This window comes from Amblyomma maculatum, chromosome 4 (assembly GCF_055883805.1).
Source record: "Amblyomma maculatum isolate TAMU_Amacu chromosome 4, ASM5588380v1, whole genome shotgun sequence".
In the NCBI taxonomy this organism is placed as follows: Eukaryota; Metazoa; Arthropoda; class Arachnida; order Ixodida; family Ixodidae; genus Amblyomma; species Amblyomma maculatum.
Window position 1 is genome coordinate 83,026,373 of NC_139347.1, and position 14,161 is coordinate 83,040,533.

The window sequence follows — 14,161 nt, forward strand, 5'->3', positions numbered from 1 at the left end:
AAATAAAACAGCTTCGATCGCGCATTTTCCACATCCAGGAGACAAGAAAGCTGGAGTCGTCTCTTGCTCTTTGTATTCAAGCACAGACAGGTCGCGTCGATATAATATTTGAACTATTTGTGATGCGCCAACTTCGGAAGCCGAAACCTTAGTTTTTTCCGGTTACCTTTCTCGCAATGGAATGGGGTGGTTCGTCGCCGAAGTAGCCACCGCGGTGAGTGTCAACACTTCACTCGCAAACCATGTCTAGCACTACGGACATGCATTCGGTATGCTGGCGCCTGACAATACATTGGAATATGTTGGTAGGAATATCCACAGCACAATTTCCCTGCATTTAAAAGACAGTTTCGTTGTTTTAATTTCCCGGCTAGCTGCTTGTTTACTGCGCCTGAGCTATATGATTGTCGTGCAGCTTTTGGTGGAGCGGCAACTGATGTCTTTAATGTCCCATCCTCGTGCGCCGCCATCCTCTCGTTATTTATCCTTTCGAGATGTCATGGCACGCCGCAAAGGGCCATTCAATAGGCGGAGTTCAATACTGTCAGGCCCAAAGTAAAGAAGATACCCATAGTAACTGATGTGCATACGGCTGTACGTTTGGCCGTCTGGCAGTTGTATAAATAGTACAGAGGTGTTTTGTTAGCATGAAGTTCTTTCGAAAAGGACGGCGCCGGTTAACATTTTTCCTGCTATAGCGCCTATTAGAGTTCTTTTGTTTTTCTTCTTTCGACATACTGAAGCCTTACTTTCAGCGAAGATCACTGAATCCACCGAAGAGTGTTCAATGCGAGTAGTATGGGTTATGATGTGACCATCTTCATAGTAAACCCCACATGCCGCGATCTTTATTGTGCTCGGGCTGACGGCTTGCAGATGTTGACGCGTTGGAGACAAAAGATCGCGGCGGGGCTTCAATAAAGGTCACCTTCGCGAGTAGACAAACAGCTGTCCTTGCCCGCTATGCCGCCGATGTATGAACGCCCATATAGTATCAAGACAGCGGCAGCAACGTCTCAGTGACAACAGCGCTCGGCGGCGAATGAATGCCGGCAATCGAAAACGACTCCGAAAAGAAAGAGTGTCGTGCTAAGGTCCCCAGGTCGAATATAGCTCGTAAATTTTGCACACAAAACACCTATATCTGAGGAACCCGGCTGGCTCCTTTTCTGCCGTGCTGTTCGCTAAAGGAAGATGTGCTGACGCTGCAGAGGCATCGGCTGAATGTTCGTTCAAGAAAGCGTGTTTATCTTAGGTGAGCTCACCGAACGTTACGTGAACTGTTATTTGGAAAATTAGGCTACTCGCATTGACGATTTATAATTTTCTTTCATTCCATGAACGCCGGTGGCAACATGGCGGCGTATAGAAGTGTAGTCTATGGCCTTTCACTGCCGACTTACATCCAAGTTCACATGTAAGCCGTTTCAGTGTTATTAAGAGGCCTATGGAGTTCAGAATATGGTAAGGATACACGCACTCACCATGAATTGGTGACGTAGGTATTTTATATACGCCGTCAGTGCTCTGCCAGCGTAAATTCGATGCTTGGACTTTGCTTCGTCGTTCCCAATGCTTCGTATGCAAGGTGTCTTTTTTGTCATGCGCAGATATTAGAGGGAAAGTCGATTTGTGTCTGTCTGTGTGACATACCTTGAGTAAATGACGCCATATCGCGGTAGATTTGCTAGAAATGGCATTCGGCTGCTGAGATCGACTACGCGGGTTCGTCCTCGGTCAAGGAGGTCACGCCTCAATGGAGGCGAAGCGCAAGGCGCCTGTGTACTGAACAATGTATCTGGGCGTTAAAGTACCCCAGGTGGTCTTAATGAATCTGAAGCCGTTCGTCACGGCATCCGTACAGCATACGTCGGTTTTGGACGCTAAGCCCCATATACCTCTAGGGTACAGCGTATGTTGCTCGAAAGACCCAGCTCTTTGAGCACGCGGTCGAAATCGGTGTTCTTTTTAGGAGCTCTTGATATTTAGAAACTATTATGCGCGTATGAAAGAATGTTCTACTGCTGTTGCTTGTCGAAAAACACGTCATGCGCACTATGCGCAGGTTTAAAATAGGCACATAGGTGACTAACCGCCTTTTTCTACTCTTGTGTCCATAATACCGTAAGTGAGGTAGTGAGTGAGCGCAAGTCTTACTTCCGTGTCCTGTGAGCTGACTCGTGCAGTTTCGCACCTTTCGGATGTTGCTATGAAATTTATATACAACTCCCTGACTTGCAAAAAGAAATCGTTGATATGGACGCTGAGGACAGCTCGTTATGACTTTTCTTCGTAGTAAAAACAAAATAGGTTCTTGAGTAATTTCTAGCTACATTGCTGCCTTTGGGGCAGAAAAGAGGCACTTATTACTGCTAAAATGTATTTGGTAACATTTTTTTTTCCCGCCACTCGATTCGAGCTCGCTACGTCAAGAACGGAATGTACTCCGTGATCCCTGTCAGAAAGTAAATGATATGCAGGCAAGCCTTTAAGACCCGCTTCGCACTTTGTGAAAACAGATGAGGGTGGCAACATCTACATTTTTAAACCTCTTTTTAGCTCATAGAAACCCCGCTTTTTAGATTCAAGATGGAGTATGTGATCTTATTGGACGATCCTGTAAGCAATTGGCAAGGAAAAAATTCATCGGCGAGTATATGATAAGGGCAATTATTTCGACATCCGGCTAGATACGAGTTCTGACATGGAAGCCACTCTTGCAATTTCCGGAAGTCGATAGGCGGGCACGAAGAGATTCCGGCGGCCTCCGAGCTCGTGTTAAAGCTCTACCGGATGCATCGCATCCGACTCCATAGCGGATCAGACGCGGAGAAAGGTGCACGTCTTATAGCAAGCTATGCAAGGGACTTAACAGCAACTCTAAAATAGAACTTCACTGAAATAAATTTTTAAGGAGGTGGCGGAAGTCAGGTTTCCTCAGTCATCAAACTCGCGGGCGTCCAGATAACTTAAGGTTTTCAACCACATTCTCCAAAACAGGCCAATTCCATTGTACAAGGCTCAACATATTCGTAGTCTGATGCTCAACATATTCGTAGTCTGATTCAAGCTTGGCAACGCTCTATAATAAGAGCTGTATGCGTTGGTTTCGCCCGCAGTTTACAAAACTATGTTGTACTTTGCAACAAAGAAGAACCATACTTTGCTAACCTTTGAATACTTTTTCTCTCTTTTGCTTTCATTACTGGACGTGGTCCCGCGGCTCTTCTCGTAATCTTGATGCATTGGGCAGCCTCTTTTCGTTTACGTAAATAAACCTTGCGCTTATTTATTCAGCTGAAATTCACCGCCTGACAAGACGGGATCATTGAAGGGCATGTTTAGGAAATATTGAGGCAAAATGCGACATTTTCTTTTATTTAACTTCGACCAGCACTCAAGCGTGCAAATTTGTTAACTTGATATATTAAGTTATGACAATGCTCATGTGCACTTCAAATGGAATTGACGTTAGCCAGATTGGCGTCGATCGCAGAAAAAAGAAATGTTGAAAGATTCTTTGTGAAGGAGAAAACGGCCGCAGAGGGCGAAATCCTGCCGCCTACATTTCCAGAACTCTTAATCGACCTGGAGTCATAGATTATCGAAAGCATTAAGTTGTTAAAAAAAGATTATGGTTATTATACTGTGCAAAGATCAATCAGTTTTGCGCCTCAGATCTTAAGCGAAAGTTATTTTAGTTGTAGGCGACCAGTCTTCTGGATAACTGAAATTAACTGAAATTGATGGTTTTATTTCTTGCTCTAGAGCTGAAGTATACCCTTCTGACGAGCTTGCTGGTTGAAGGATGAAAAAGCTGCAAAATGCAAGGACAAAGGCAGATATATTAACCGAATACCACGGACGCAGACTTCAATACCGCCGATAATCTTCTCACGGAATACAAGGATGGTTCCAGATGACCGAAGAGTGCTTGAACCTGTGGAGGGACTATACTGAGCTTCAGGTAGTACGCCAGAACACGGGGCTGGTAAGGGGTCATTGCTATGAGGTTCACGCATGAAACTGCAGCGTCTTCCTTGGATTGCGTTCCTTTGCCTTTTGTCTTTCTCGTTTTGCACGTTTTTTTCCCCCCTCTTATTTTTAAAGTTGAACCGTTTTTTTTTCGCTCACTGGGATAGCCGCAAATGAAAAGAGAATTGACTCGCTACCAGTGCGTAGTAGCTGTGAATAAATTTAACCTCTAAGAGATGCAAACGGAGACGATGCCATGAAACGTTTCTATGTCTTCAAATGCACCTTCCAAGGACCAGTAAAACAAATCATGAATGGCATGAACACCATGAATAATATTGCTAAGCGTCCTTATGTCCGGCGGACATACGGGATATTTGTACAAGGCAGTCCGACAATTGAGCAGGCTTTGTTCGGCCCTGCTGTATACAGACACTCAAAACTTCTTGTCCACTTACTGCGAATTGAACCCAATAACATGCGAGTCGAACAGGCCTGAGTGAGAGTGCAAGAGCCCTCACATCACGCTAAGACAAACAGTTGCGAAGAAGTCAGAAAATTCAAAAACATTACGTAACCATGGTCACGCAAATCCCGCCTATGGCCGAGATTGTAGTTGGCCATGGAACAAAGCTGGCCAGGTCCGGATCAGGTAAACTGTCTATCCTTCGAATAGGCTCGCAAAGGTTGTCTTATATGCTTATGGAGCCAATTTTGTGCGCATTCACTGCAAGTATGAGTGATACTTCACTTTTGAAAAATCGTCTCGTTTTGCCTCGCCGGTGAAGTGAAATGCGAAATTTTGAAGCTTTCTCTTTAAATTTCACTTTAATTGTTCCTCTCCTGCTGGCTTTTCTACATTTAATGAGTTTGGTGCCGATATAGTGGTAATAATTTGGCAATACTTGTTTATAATGCCTCTGAATAATGAAAATGACAGACTGTCTGACTCCGCCAATCGACCGAAAACGCGTAAATCTCCATCGTCCATGCATATTCCAGGACTTTCCAACCCACTCTTAGGCCAAGACTTAGGTTATGGCACCGTTCAGGTGTACCTGATGTTGCGGTTTTGCTGATAAATGTCGTTGACCTCCAGGCGGAGGGTCGGCGTTTGCAAGCTTGCCAGCCCAAAGCCTGTCGCTTTACGAGTCTTTAAGAAGAAAAAAATGGCATTTACGCGATTCCTGTGGCTGTTGTCCTAATTGATGAGGGGGTGATCAAAACGAAAACCCGCAGACTAATGCAACCGGGGCGCGAATATCTTTGACAGCGCACTACCTGCAGATCTCAAAGGCGTCCGTTTGGTCGTGGAGGCATTGTCGGCAAGTCGTCAGGCATCGCTTGCGTAGCAGGAGCAAACTTTTCTACTCACTGCAGGCGACAACATTTATTCCCGAGCAGCTTGCATGTGTCATAGGTATTTTATGTATAGTGTCGACCCAGCATCTTCCTCGAAATAAATTCTAGAATTACAGCATGCAGGATTTGGGGGCTTTTAGTCTATCGCTTCAGTAAAGAGGTGAACGGCATGGTGTTGCTACCGAGTTCAATATAAAAACTTTTACTGCCTCTTCCTGCCCTGAGGAAATAAAAATTTGGCCAATTTTATACCGTGCGGACGCTCTGTAAGCTCGCCCTCTACAATTCCCAAACTGCTGGCGGTTCGGACATAGTGGTAAAGCGTTCAAGTGGGTGACGCGCAGTCGTGTATGTGGATAAGGGAATTCAGCTGATAACTGCATCTCAGAGGAGCGCTATTGTTACCACTTGAGCAACAACCCATCGGCTGATGATGCCGATTGCCCGAAACGTAGTGAATAGCATAGCTGGTAAGAGGTCATCATATTTAAGCGGTGCTTAAGAGCCGATGCACACGCTCTTCTTGACGAGAAGAAAAGATTCTTATGCTAGCCTTGTGTGAGCTTCTTTTGAGGAGATTTAGTCCAATTTTACTGCCTCAGTTGTGACCACTGTAGACCTTGCCTGAATAGTATGGTGGAGCGAATACTAAACACCTTTTAATTTCCGGAGCCCTCCACTACGGCGTCTGTCATAGCCTGAGTCGCTTTGGGACGTTAAACCCCACAAACCATACTAAACACCTTTTCTGAAGCGCTGGCTGGACTTGCTGCAATCCAGTCTGTCACCATCAACGTCAGTTTCGGCAGAAACAGCTGCATATGTTTCAGCTTGTACAGCTCTAGAGCTATCCTTTCAACATCACATCCTGAAGCTTCCCAGGTGCCACCTATCATCTATGTTCCTAGCAGTGCATGTCGCACCAACATCATCATTACAGATGTTGAAATGTCGTGCTCTACGCAGAAGCGCCGTGCTTCTTTGCCATCGTCTAAATATAGTACTCAACAGGCGCAAGCTATGAAAGCAGAACTCAAACTTCTCACCCATACCGATACCCTATATATATAAGAGAACAGAAGAACGTGAGAAAGCCTATCGTCTCAGAAAAACTGCCTAGAAGAGGCCATCCTACAACCAGAGTCCGGCTAAAACTGATTATCTATGATTACATAATTGCATCTGGCAGGTTGAATTGCTAGCTCCTTTAAATTTCTTCAAGATCATTTCTTCACGAAATGTTATGCTTGTTATTTTACTTTAAACGTTCTTCTATCGTTTTCCATCAATATATTTTTTTAATATTCCCACTAGGCGCTATTACTTTGTCGCAATCGCTTGTGAAAATTTCCATGTATATGCTACAACACATTAGCCAATCCCTCGATACGGGTATGCACCATGTTTCAAAATTCCAAGAAAAAAAAAAGTGCGCCGATATACTACGAGACTTCACGATAGTTTCTGGCTTCGAATACGCTAGATCCGCTCCGGCCATTTTTTTTTTCCCCTTTTCCACGAGCTCGACATAGCACTAGAAAAATCAACTATTGGCTTATATTTCAGTTGCGCTTTGCTCTAGCTCTTCCTGGATCAAATACAGACAGCTGAACGGGGCGAACTGCATTCAACCCCCGCAAGAACATTTTAATCAAGGTTCTCGCGGTTTGGTAATGCTTCCTCTCCTGTGTGCGAGACAAGCAAGTTCCTGTAAGACATATTGCAGCCTGTATTTTTTGTTTCGCCACCTTCCGTTCCCACCTACGCTTGGAAATTCTTCCTGGTTTTCTTGTCTGTGTAGGCGTATGTAGATGCCTGTAAATGCGTGCCATTGGATTCCTATTCTAGGCACCTCCTTTGCATCAGCTCACCGGGGATGGCGGCAGCAGGTTGTCGTGTAAAACAACACCAGCCGAGTAAATCAAGTTCCGTAAACTCGCCCGCATACACAAAGAAGATGTTAACAAAGCGTAGACCATGCAGCTTTCGCTGAAACGCTTGTCGGCTGGCGTTCGCTCGCGCGCATAATTTCGTACGCGAGCAGTTCCGCATGCGCCTAGCCTCTCATGAGAGGCGGCGCATTTGCTCAATCCTTAGACGCGTGCAACACCTGTTTCGGAAGCGGGACTGTCCGATTGGCAAGTGGGCACTCGTTATTGTTTTTTTTTTCTTTTCTTTTCTTTGTTCACAGGCAATGCTGCCAGCGTGCCTTTGTTTTCGATGCCGCCTCACGGCTTCTACTCTGGGTTGTTTTCGTCTTCTTCATGTGACCACCGTCGTTCGTTGGAGCCATGGCGCTAGAGCCGTCGTTGTATACATGTTGAATAATCAGCGTGATAGTTTCCGTGTTCTCGCGCTACGTTGACGCTCTAGGGGTGATTTCCACACTTACCTTTCTGTGTCTTCGTGGATATGCACATCAATTAAATTTCGGAAAGTGGTACATCTGCGTAGCTTAAATTACGTTGGATAAGCCAGCCTTATTGGTGTAAGAGCCCCGTCACGATGAATCACAGATTAAGGGGCTCGACTGCCATTGTCCGAGGATGCGGGCCGTTCCCGCTCACGTCGGCCTCGTAGTGTGCCATGTCAGGTCATACTAAGATCCTGTGACTACGGCGTCCTTATAGACATTGTCGGGTTGATCAGGAAGTTAAACCAAATAAACCACCCTCTTTACGGTATAAGATATAAGCACGGTTTATAAGTCCGAGAGCCAGTGCCGAGTTCAGATGCAGATTGTTTGAAGCAAACTTTGGTTCTTAAAGATTACTTTGATGACGTAGTATAAGACAACCCTTACCTCACGTGAACTCGTGATTCCGAAAGATTCTGGTTAAAATGTTTCAGATTATTTCGCGATGGTGCATACCTAATGCTGTCGTTTTGATTCATGTTCTTGTTGTGGTTTGTAAGATTCAATACCGCTACATCGCTTTTACTTGGTGCTTTTTCTTCGAGATATTAACGTCAACTTCGGCGGTCTTTCAGACGGCGGCACAATTTCTTTTAACTTTGTCTCATGGTTTCTAAATTATGCGAGCCTTTTTGCCTGTAGTTATCGGTCGTTCGCTTTGTATAGACTTATTTGATTCATCGCGAGTCGTTGTTATTGCTTTTTTCTGCGACGCAGGGATGCCTTGCCAAAGGGATGCCTACACAAACCACGCTGGCAGCGGCGTCGAGCAGCGAATTTCCTGACCCAGCCACAACGGAATGAACTGGAAGCTGCGCCGGAGCCTCATTTTGACGGTCTTCAGCGCGAGCGTAGTCGCTGTGCTGTTCACCTGCACGTCTTTCAAGAGCTGCATCCTGCGCGATGATGGCTGGAAAGACAGCTCTCTCCAGCGCCCTGCACTACGAAACATCCTGTCCACCTACACTGATGTCTTCTCGCTCCCGCCGTTCACGCTCGACTCGCAGTCCCTGTACCGCATCTACGAAAACGCCATACTTGGCGACAGGCGATCACCGTCCAGCAAGGCGACCGTGTGCATGTCCACCATCGCTTCGCTGGACCATCTTCACTGGCTTCGCGAGCTCTCCGATCACTGGAGCGGTCCGGTCTCGGTGGCCGTGTTCTTCAGGGAGGACTTCGACCTGCAACTCGTGGTGACCTACGTGCACGTGCTCAGGATGTGCTTCCCTGCCATCAGGGACAACTTCAGTTTCCATTTCGTATCACCCCTAGATAGAAACAGCAGCGGCGTCAAGGACGCGTTCGTGTGGGAAGACAGCGAGGAGCCACTCTACTGTGACAGCCACAGAGCACTGCTGCGCGCTTTTTTGGCGATGCAGCGCAAGCGCGGGTGGCCCCGCCTGCCTTTTCCGCAGAACCACCTGAGGAACGTTGCCCGCGACGGGTGCAAGTCCAGTCGGTACTTTTATGCGACGGACGTGGATGTGATGCCCCAATATGGACTCTACGAACGACTGTCCACGTTTCTGACGCGGGAGCCACCTTGTGATAAGTGCCTGTACGTGGTGCCTGCATTTGAAGGCACCGAGTTTGCGGTGCATCCGAGAACGAAGAACGCGCTGCTCAGCAGGTGAGCGGAACAAGAGCGCCTCGTGGATTCAACTTCATGCAAAGAAAGAGTCAAGTGTGGCCTAAGCTGGTGACTGGGATAAATGCTTATTTTTACAGTGGGTTCAAAAGCAGCCCTTTAAATCGCTGCTCAAATCATAAAAGTAGTTAGTGCCAAAATACCCGGGTTCTCAATACCGGGTGTCAAAGTTCACTCATTGCTCACCACCATCATCTCTCAATTAACCCCCCCCCCCCCCCCCACACACACACACACACAGATCGGTATGCACACACACGACATCTATGGGTGCTCATTCGCCCCTTTAAACCCCCAAAGAACTAGACTGCGGCTTGTATGAAATGTTCCATACTGTCTGCCCGGCGTCATAGTTAGGCGCATCCCTGGGCGTTGATACCGCAGGCAGTGAGCTGACCCATGACTCACCTGCTATTCTCATCCAAGCACCCGCATTTTACTCTGTTCTCTGGAGCCCTCCGCGCCCTCCGCGATTCCTTTTTTTGTAAAGTGCGGTATGGCGAGGTATACTTCAAAAATACATGAAGGCACACTACCTATGGCTCCGCAATTCTTTCCAGACAGTCCCAAAACCCAACCCTCATTCGGAGTCCACCAGACTGACATCCTCCGTAATCTCCACAATAACACCTTTCTACCTTTAGGCAGCTTGCACCTTTTCTCGCCTCGTTTGTCGTACTGCTCCTCATCCTATGTCCATCATAAGCGCTGTGTGTGATGTCAGTCCACATTAAAGAACCTCAGGCGGTAGACATTTCAGGAGCCTTCCACTACGGCGTCTCTCAGAACCTGAGTTGGAATTGGGCATTAAACCAGACAGACCAAAGCAAGCTAAACCAAACGATCAAATAAGCGCTGTCACTTTCAGTGACCGGCATCCCTTCAGACTTCGTTATTTCAACCTTTCTATCCAACGTAGATTACTTGGCCACCACTGCACCATCGTGAAATTTCAGTAACTATCTGGCACCCTGAAACTCCTTTCCAACTTTCGTCTGAGCACTTAATGCTCGTAAATAAACCAAATGTCTATTTCTCTACGCATTTTCTAATTTCAGCTATTCTTTCAGTCATTTTGATGACCTGGCCAATAGATTTCTCAGCGACAGTGTTCGCGCAATATAACAATGGCGTCAAGAAAGCGCGAGGGTAAAAATACAAAGGTTTAGGCTAGCACAAGCAGCATTAAAAAATATGTGACTTGACAGTTGTTGCGAAAGCTTTTAGCGCGACAACGTTAATTAAATACCCCGCTATCTAGAAAATCTGGCTTCGGGGTCCACGTCGACGATGCCGGCGATTTGAGCTAAAAATCTTTAGCAACCTTTCCGGCGGTGTGTCAAGTGTTGGTAATCCGATGCAGAAAGGAGAGGCTCGTGACTCAGGTAATGTAGATGTTGGAAATTTTGAAATCGTGCTAAAGTTAAGTAAATGGTATTAGGTATGTACGGAACAAGAGTTCCACCAAGTGCGGACTTCGCTAAAAAAAATCTGCCCTTTATTTAGATGCAATGCCATAGTGGCCGGGGCCCAGTGAAAACGCACTTCTTTAACATGAGGTGGAAGAAAATAAATAAAGAAAACAGCAAAACAGAGCATCCCTCGAATTTTCGATCGCTGCCAACATGGATAGGCTGTCAGAAAGCAAAATAACCTTAGAGATATTACTAGGAATCCTTGTCAAGGCCAACTGAATGGCCAGGTCAGGCAGGTGCATTCGTACGGCTTCGTTATAGCGGGTTTTCGCGTCTGTATCGGTATACTTTCCCATAATGTGATAGCCCATGACTCTACGATAACGAGTATGCAGGAAATAATAGCAGCAAAAATTTAGGGATTAGTGATTAAACGAGAAGTATAGCAGAATGCGTGGGAATCTTCAAGGGCGCCTGAACACGGGAACCATTAAACGCTGCCGCGTCAGAACCTTAAAGGCGGAACTTAATAGTCCCTCCTACTTTTTCCCTGACATCACTCAAACGGCGTCAAAGCAGTCGCCAGGTACATGTTAATCGAGTCTCAATAATGTCGAAACTTCTCACCCCGTGTATTATAGTATATCACTCCACTGCATGAAACGCTTTATATATACAACCTTGCCTATTCTGAACAGCGTAGGCCAAGAACATATATATTACGCTGTTAAGAATAGGCAAGGTTAATTGATGCTGCCACATATCTCGACGGCATAATAACTGTAATATTAATAGGTTGTTGTTTTGTTTTTTTGTTTTTTTTTTCTGAACAAACGCCCCCATGTTTGCAGAACAGGCAGAAAGAAAGAGTTTCGAGTGTATCACGAAGTGGCCTTCAGCAGAAACCAGCGGGCAACGAATTTCAACAAATGGAAGAAAGTTCCGAGCAAGGGCGAACTCTACGCGGCGTACGAAGCTGTCTTCGAATTCGGTTACGAGTGCTTCTACGTCGGTCCTCACGACGTTCCCAAGTATCGCGAGATATTCATCGGTTACGGATTTACAAGAAACGTCCAGGTACTTGCGAACCTTTATACTTTATGAGCTAATTTGTTGTGACAGTAGTACACTCTGCGGAGCTCGATTGTGCAAAAGAGCTTGTTTGCTTTCCTGTAACCGATTTGAGCGAAAATTCCAGGCTTCAAGCCTTCCCACGGGTACAGAATGCAATAACGACGGATTTCGTACAGCCAGCGAAATTCTTCAAAACGGCTTAACCTCAGGCTATCTACTGTTCTCAATAGCCTGGTACAGCATTCGCCTTTTGTAGGAGGTAAAGCTTAGTTGTTGTTGTTGTGGCTGTAGGAAGAAGGAAAAGAAAATGCACGGGCTCTGTAACTGAGCCACCTCCGCTGCCTCGTGCGGACGGAAGAGAAAATAGAGAAGAAAAAAAAAGGAAGAGGGAGAGAAAGACACGCGCCGCAACAACAGCCGTCGTCCACCACCGAAACGGTGGCGTATGCAATGACGGCCTACAAAAGATAAAAATTCTGTGGCAGGCTAGCCCCCGCCGCAAGTGGCGGTGACCTACCTGTCCCAGCCCCATCAGGGGAGTTCCCGGTTCCACAGGGAACCACTGACCGCATCTTCCCTTACCTGCGACCGTCCTTGTTCAGTGAACGGCCCGAACGCTGGTTTTTCAGGGGCACTTGGCAAAAGGTCCATTCGATCTGTTGTACCATTATTGTTTCTACCTAAATGGCCACGCGATTAAAGTCTCTTTTGGGCCTGAGCCACGCCGCCATAATTAGCTGATCTCATTACCCTCTGCGTGCTTTATTCTCATAGGCAATGTGGGGATCACGTGTCTCCTTGTAGTAACCGCATTGATTTTTGGGTGCAGCAGACTGGCACGATATCGCTAATTCCGGAAAATCTCCTTGGTGAATTTTTCGCTTTGACATTGTCAGCGTGTCCTATGAACGAGAGCAAGTGTCAGGGACAAATTGCCTTTTTACAAGGACACTTGGAAACGCTAGAGATAAGCAACTGCTTGGTCTCTTTAGTGTTGATTAAACGTTGCCGAAATGCCTATGGTTCTCTCAGACATTTACAAGCACCGTTGTGAAAAGGAATTGGTTACTGTTAGACCTACTCCTGATTACCGGATACACCAGGAGTTTTGAGATAATGTATGCATGGATGAAGTTTTCTTAGTTTGCGACAACATGCACATGTAATGATACTTTAAGATAGAGAGGGAGAGAGAATAAACTTCAAAGCGAGACATATATCTTGAGAATTAATTGAACGGTCAGATTTGTGAACTTTTCATTCTAGAACTCAGGTGGCTAGAGCTGCTTCACGAACCTACAGGCGATGGGCGATGAGCTTTAGCTGATGTAAGGATACGCTAGTTAAGCCACCCTCTGCTCGTAAGGCGTATGGGCCGCCTTTAAAGCTTCAGGCTTGTTCTACACACCCATGAAACGTAAAAAAATGTAGGATTTGGGTCACGCCATGGTTATGTGGTAGAGTGTTGAGCAGAACCTATTTTGGTTTGAAATGCTTTTGTATTTGGCGCCAGACTACAGCATCTGTTGAGCTAGCTTAGCTTTTCGTGTAGGGCTAGTACGTCGTAAGCTAAAGACGCAGTTTATATTCATTTGCTATATGGGTGCGAAATGGGTTTGAGGTGAGGTTTGTGAGAGCAGGCTCTGGTAATAACAGCTCGAACTAGGTTATGAGCCACCTCATCGCTCTGTAACTCGGCATGTTCCGGTGTCTTACTAATTTTGGAATCTTTTAAGTACATTACGTCACCCTCTATCGACTGACACCCCTCAGTAACCTTTACCACTTCTCAGTGACTCACAACTGCTGCGGACATTTACATTTTTTGCCATTTTTTACCAATAAAATAATTACCTAATTAACTTATTGGTCTAATTGTTCTTTCTGCTGCAACATTATGTCAGTCTGTATCGATTGACACCACTCATTAGCCTCTACCACTTCTCAATTATACTCGCAACTGCTGCGGACACGATTTTGCGGACGCGGCCTGCGGATGCGGTCTGCGGATAGAAATAACGCTTTCACGTTAATAAATTAATAAGCCTTGTCTCCACCGGGAATCGCACCTCCATCCCTTGGATCCCCAGCCGAGCGCTTTACCACTGCGCCGCGCTCCGGATTTTCGTTTTCTTTATTGCCTGGCTTTGGCACACGTGAAACGCCCTTCATAATTCCCTTTGTCTACCGTGAGGATGATAGCGAAATTCCGCGAGTGACAGATACTGCGCCTTTCCTTTCCTGTAAACGAATTGTATAACACCGGTT

The 14,161-nt window shown here is 46.1% G+C and overlaps 1 protein-coding gene across 4 annotated transcripts in view; it reads left to right on the plus strand.

Annotated features, from left to right (window-relative positions):
• The window catches only part of LOC146191532 (beta-1,4-glucuronyltransferase 1-like), a 31,139-nt gene that overhangs the window by 7,412 nt on the left and 9,566 nt on the right, over positions 1–14,161 (plus strand). The window contains exons 2-4 of one of the 4 annotated variants that reach the window (XM_084602051.1): positions 3,769–3,967; positions 8,471–9,386; positions 11,676–11,896. In XM_084602051.1, coding sequence (XP_084458177.1) covers positions 8,554–9,386; positions 11,676–11,896 — 1,054 coding nt within the window. In that variant the 5' untranslated portion in view covers positions 3,769–3,967; positions 8,471–8,553. Of the gene's footprint in view, positions 1–3,208; positions 3,269–3,768; positions 3,968–8,470; positions 9,387–11,670; positions 11,897–14,161 lie in introns of those variants that run through there. The other 3 variants (XM_084602050.1, XM_084602049.1, XM_084602052.1) reach the window with 3 other exon arrangements.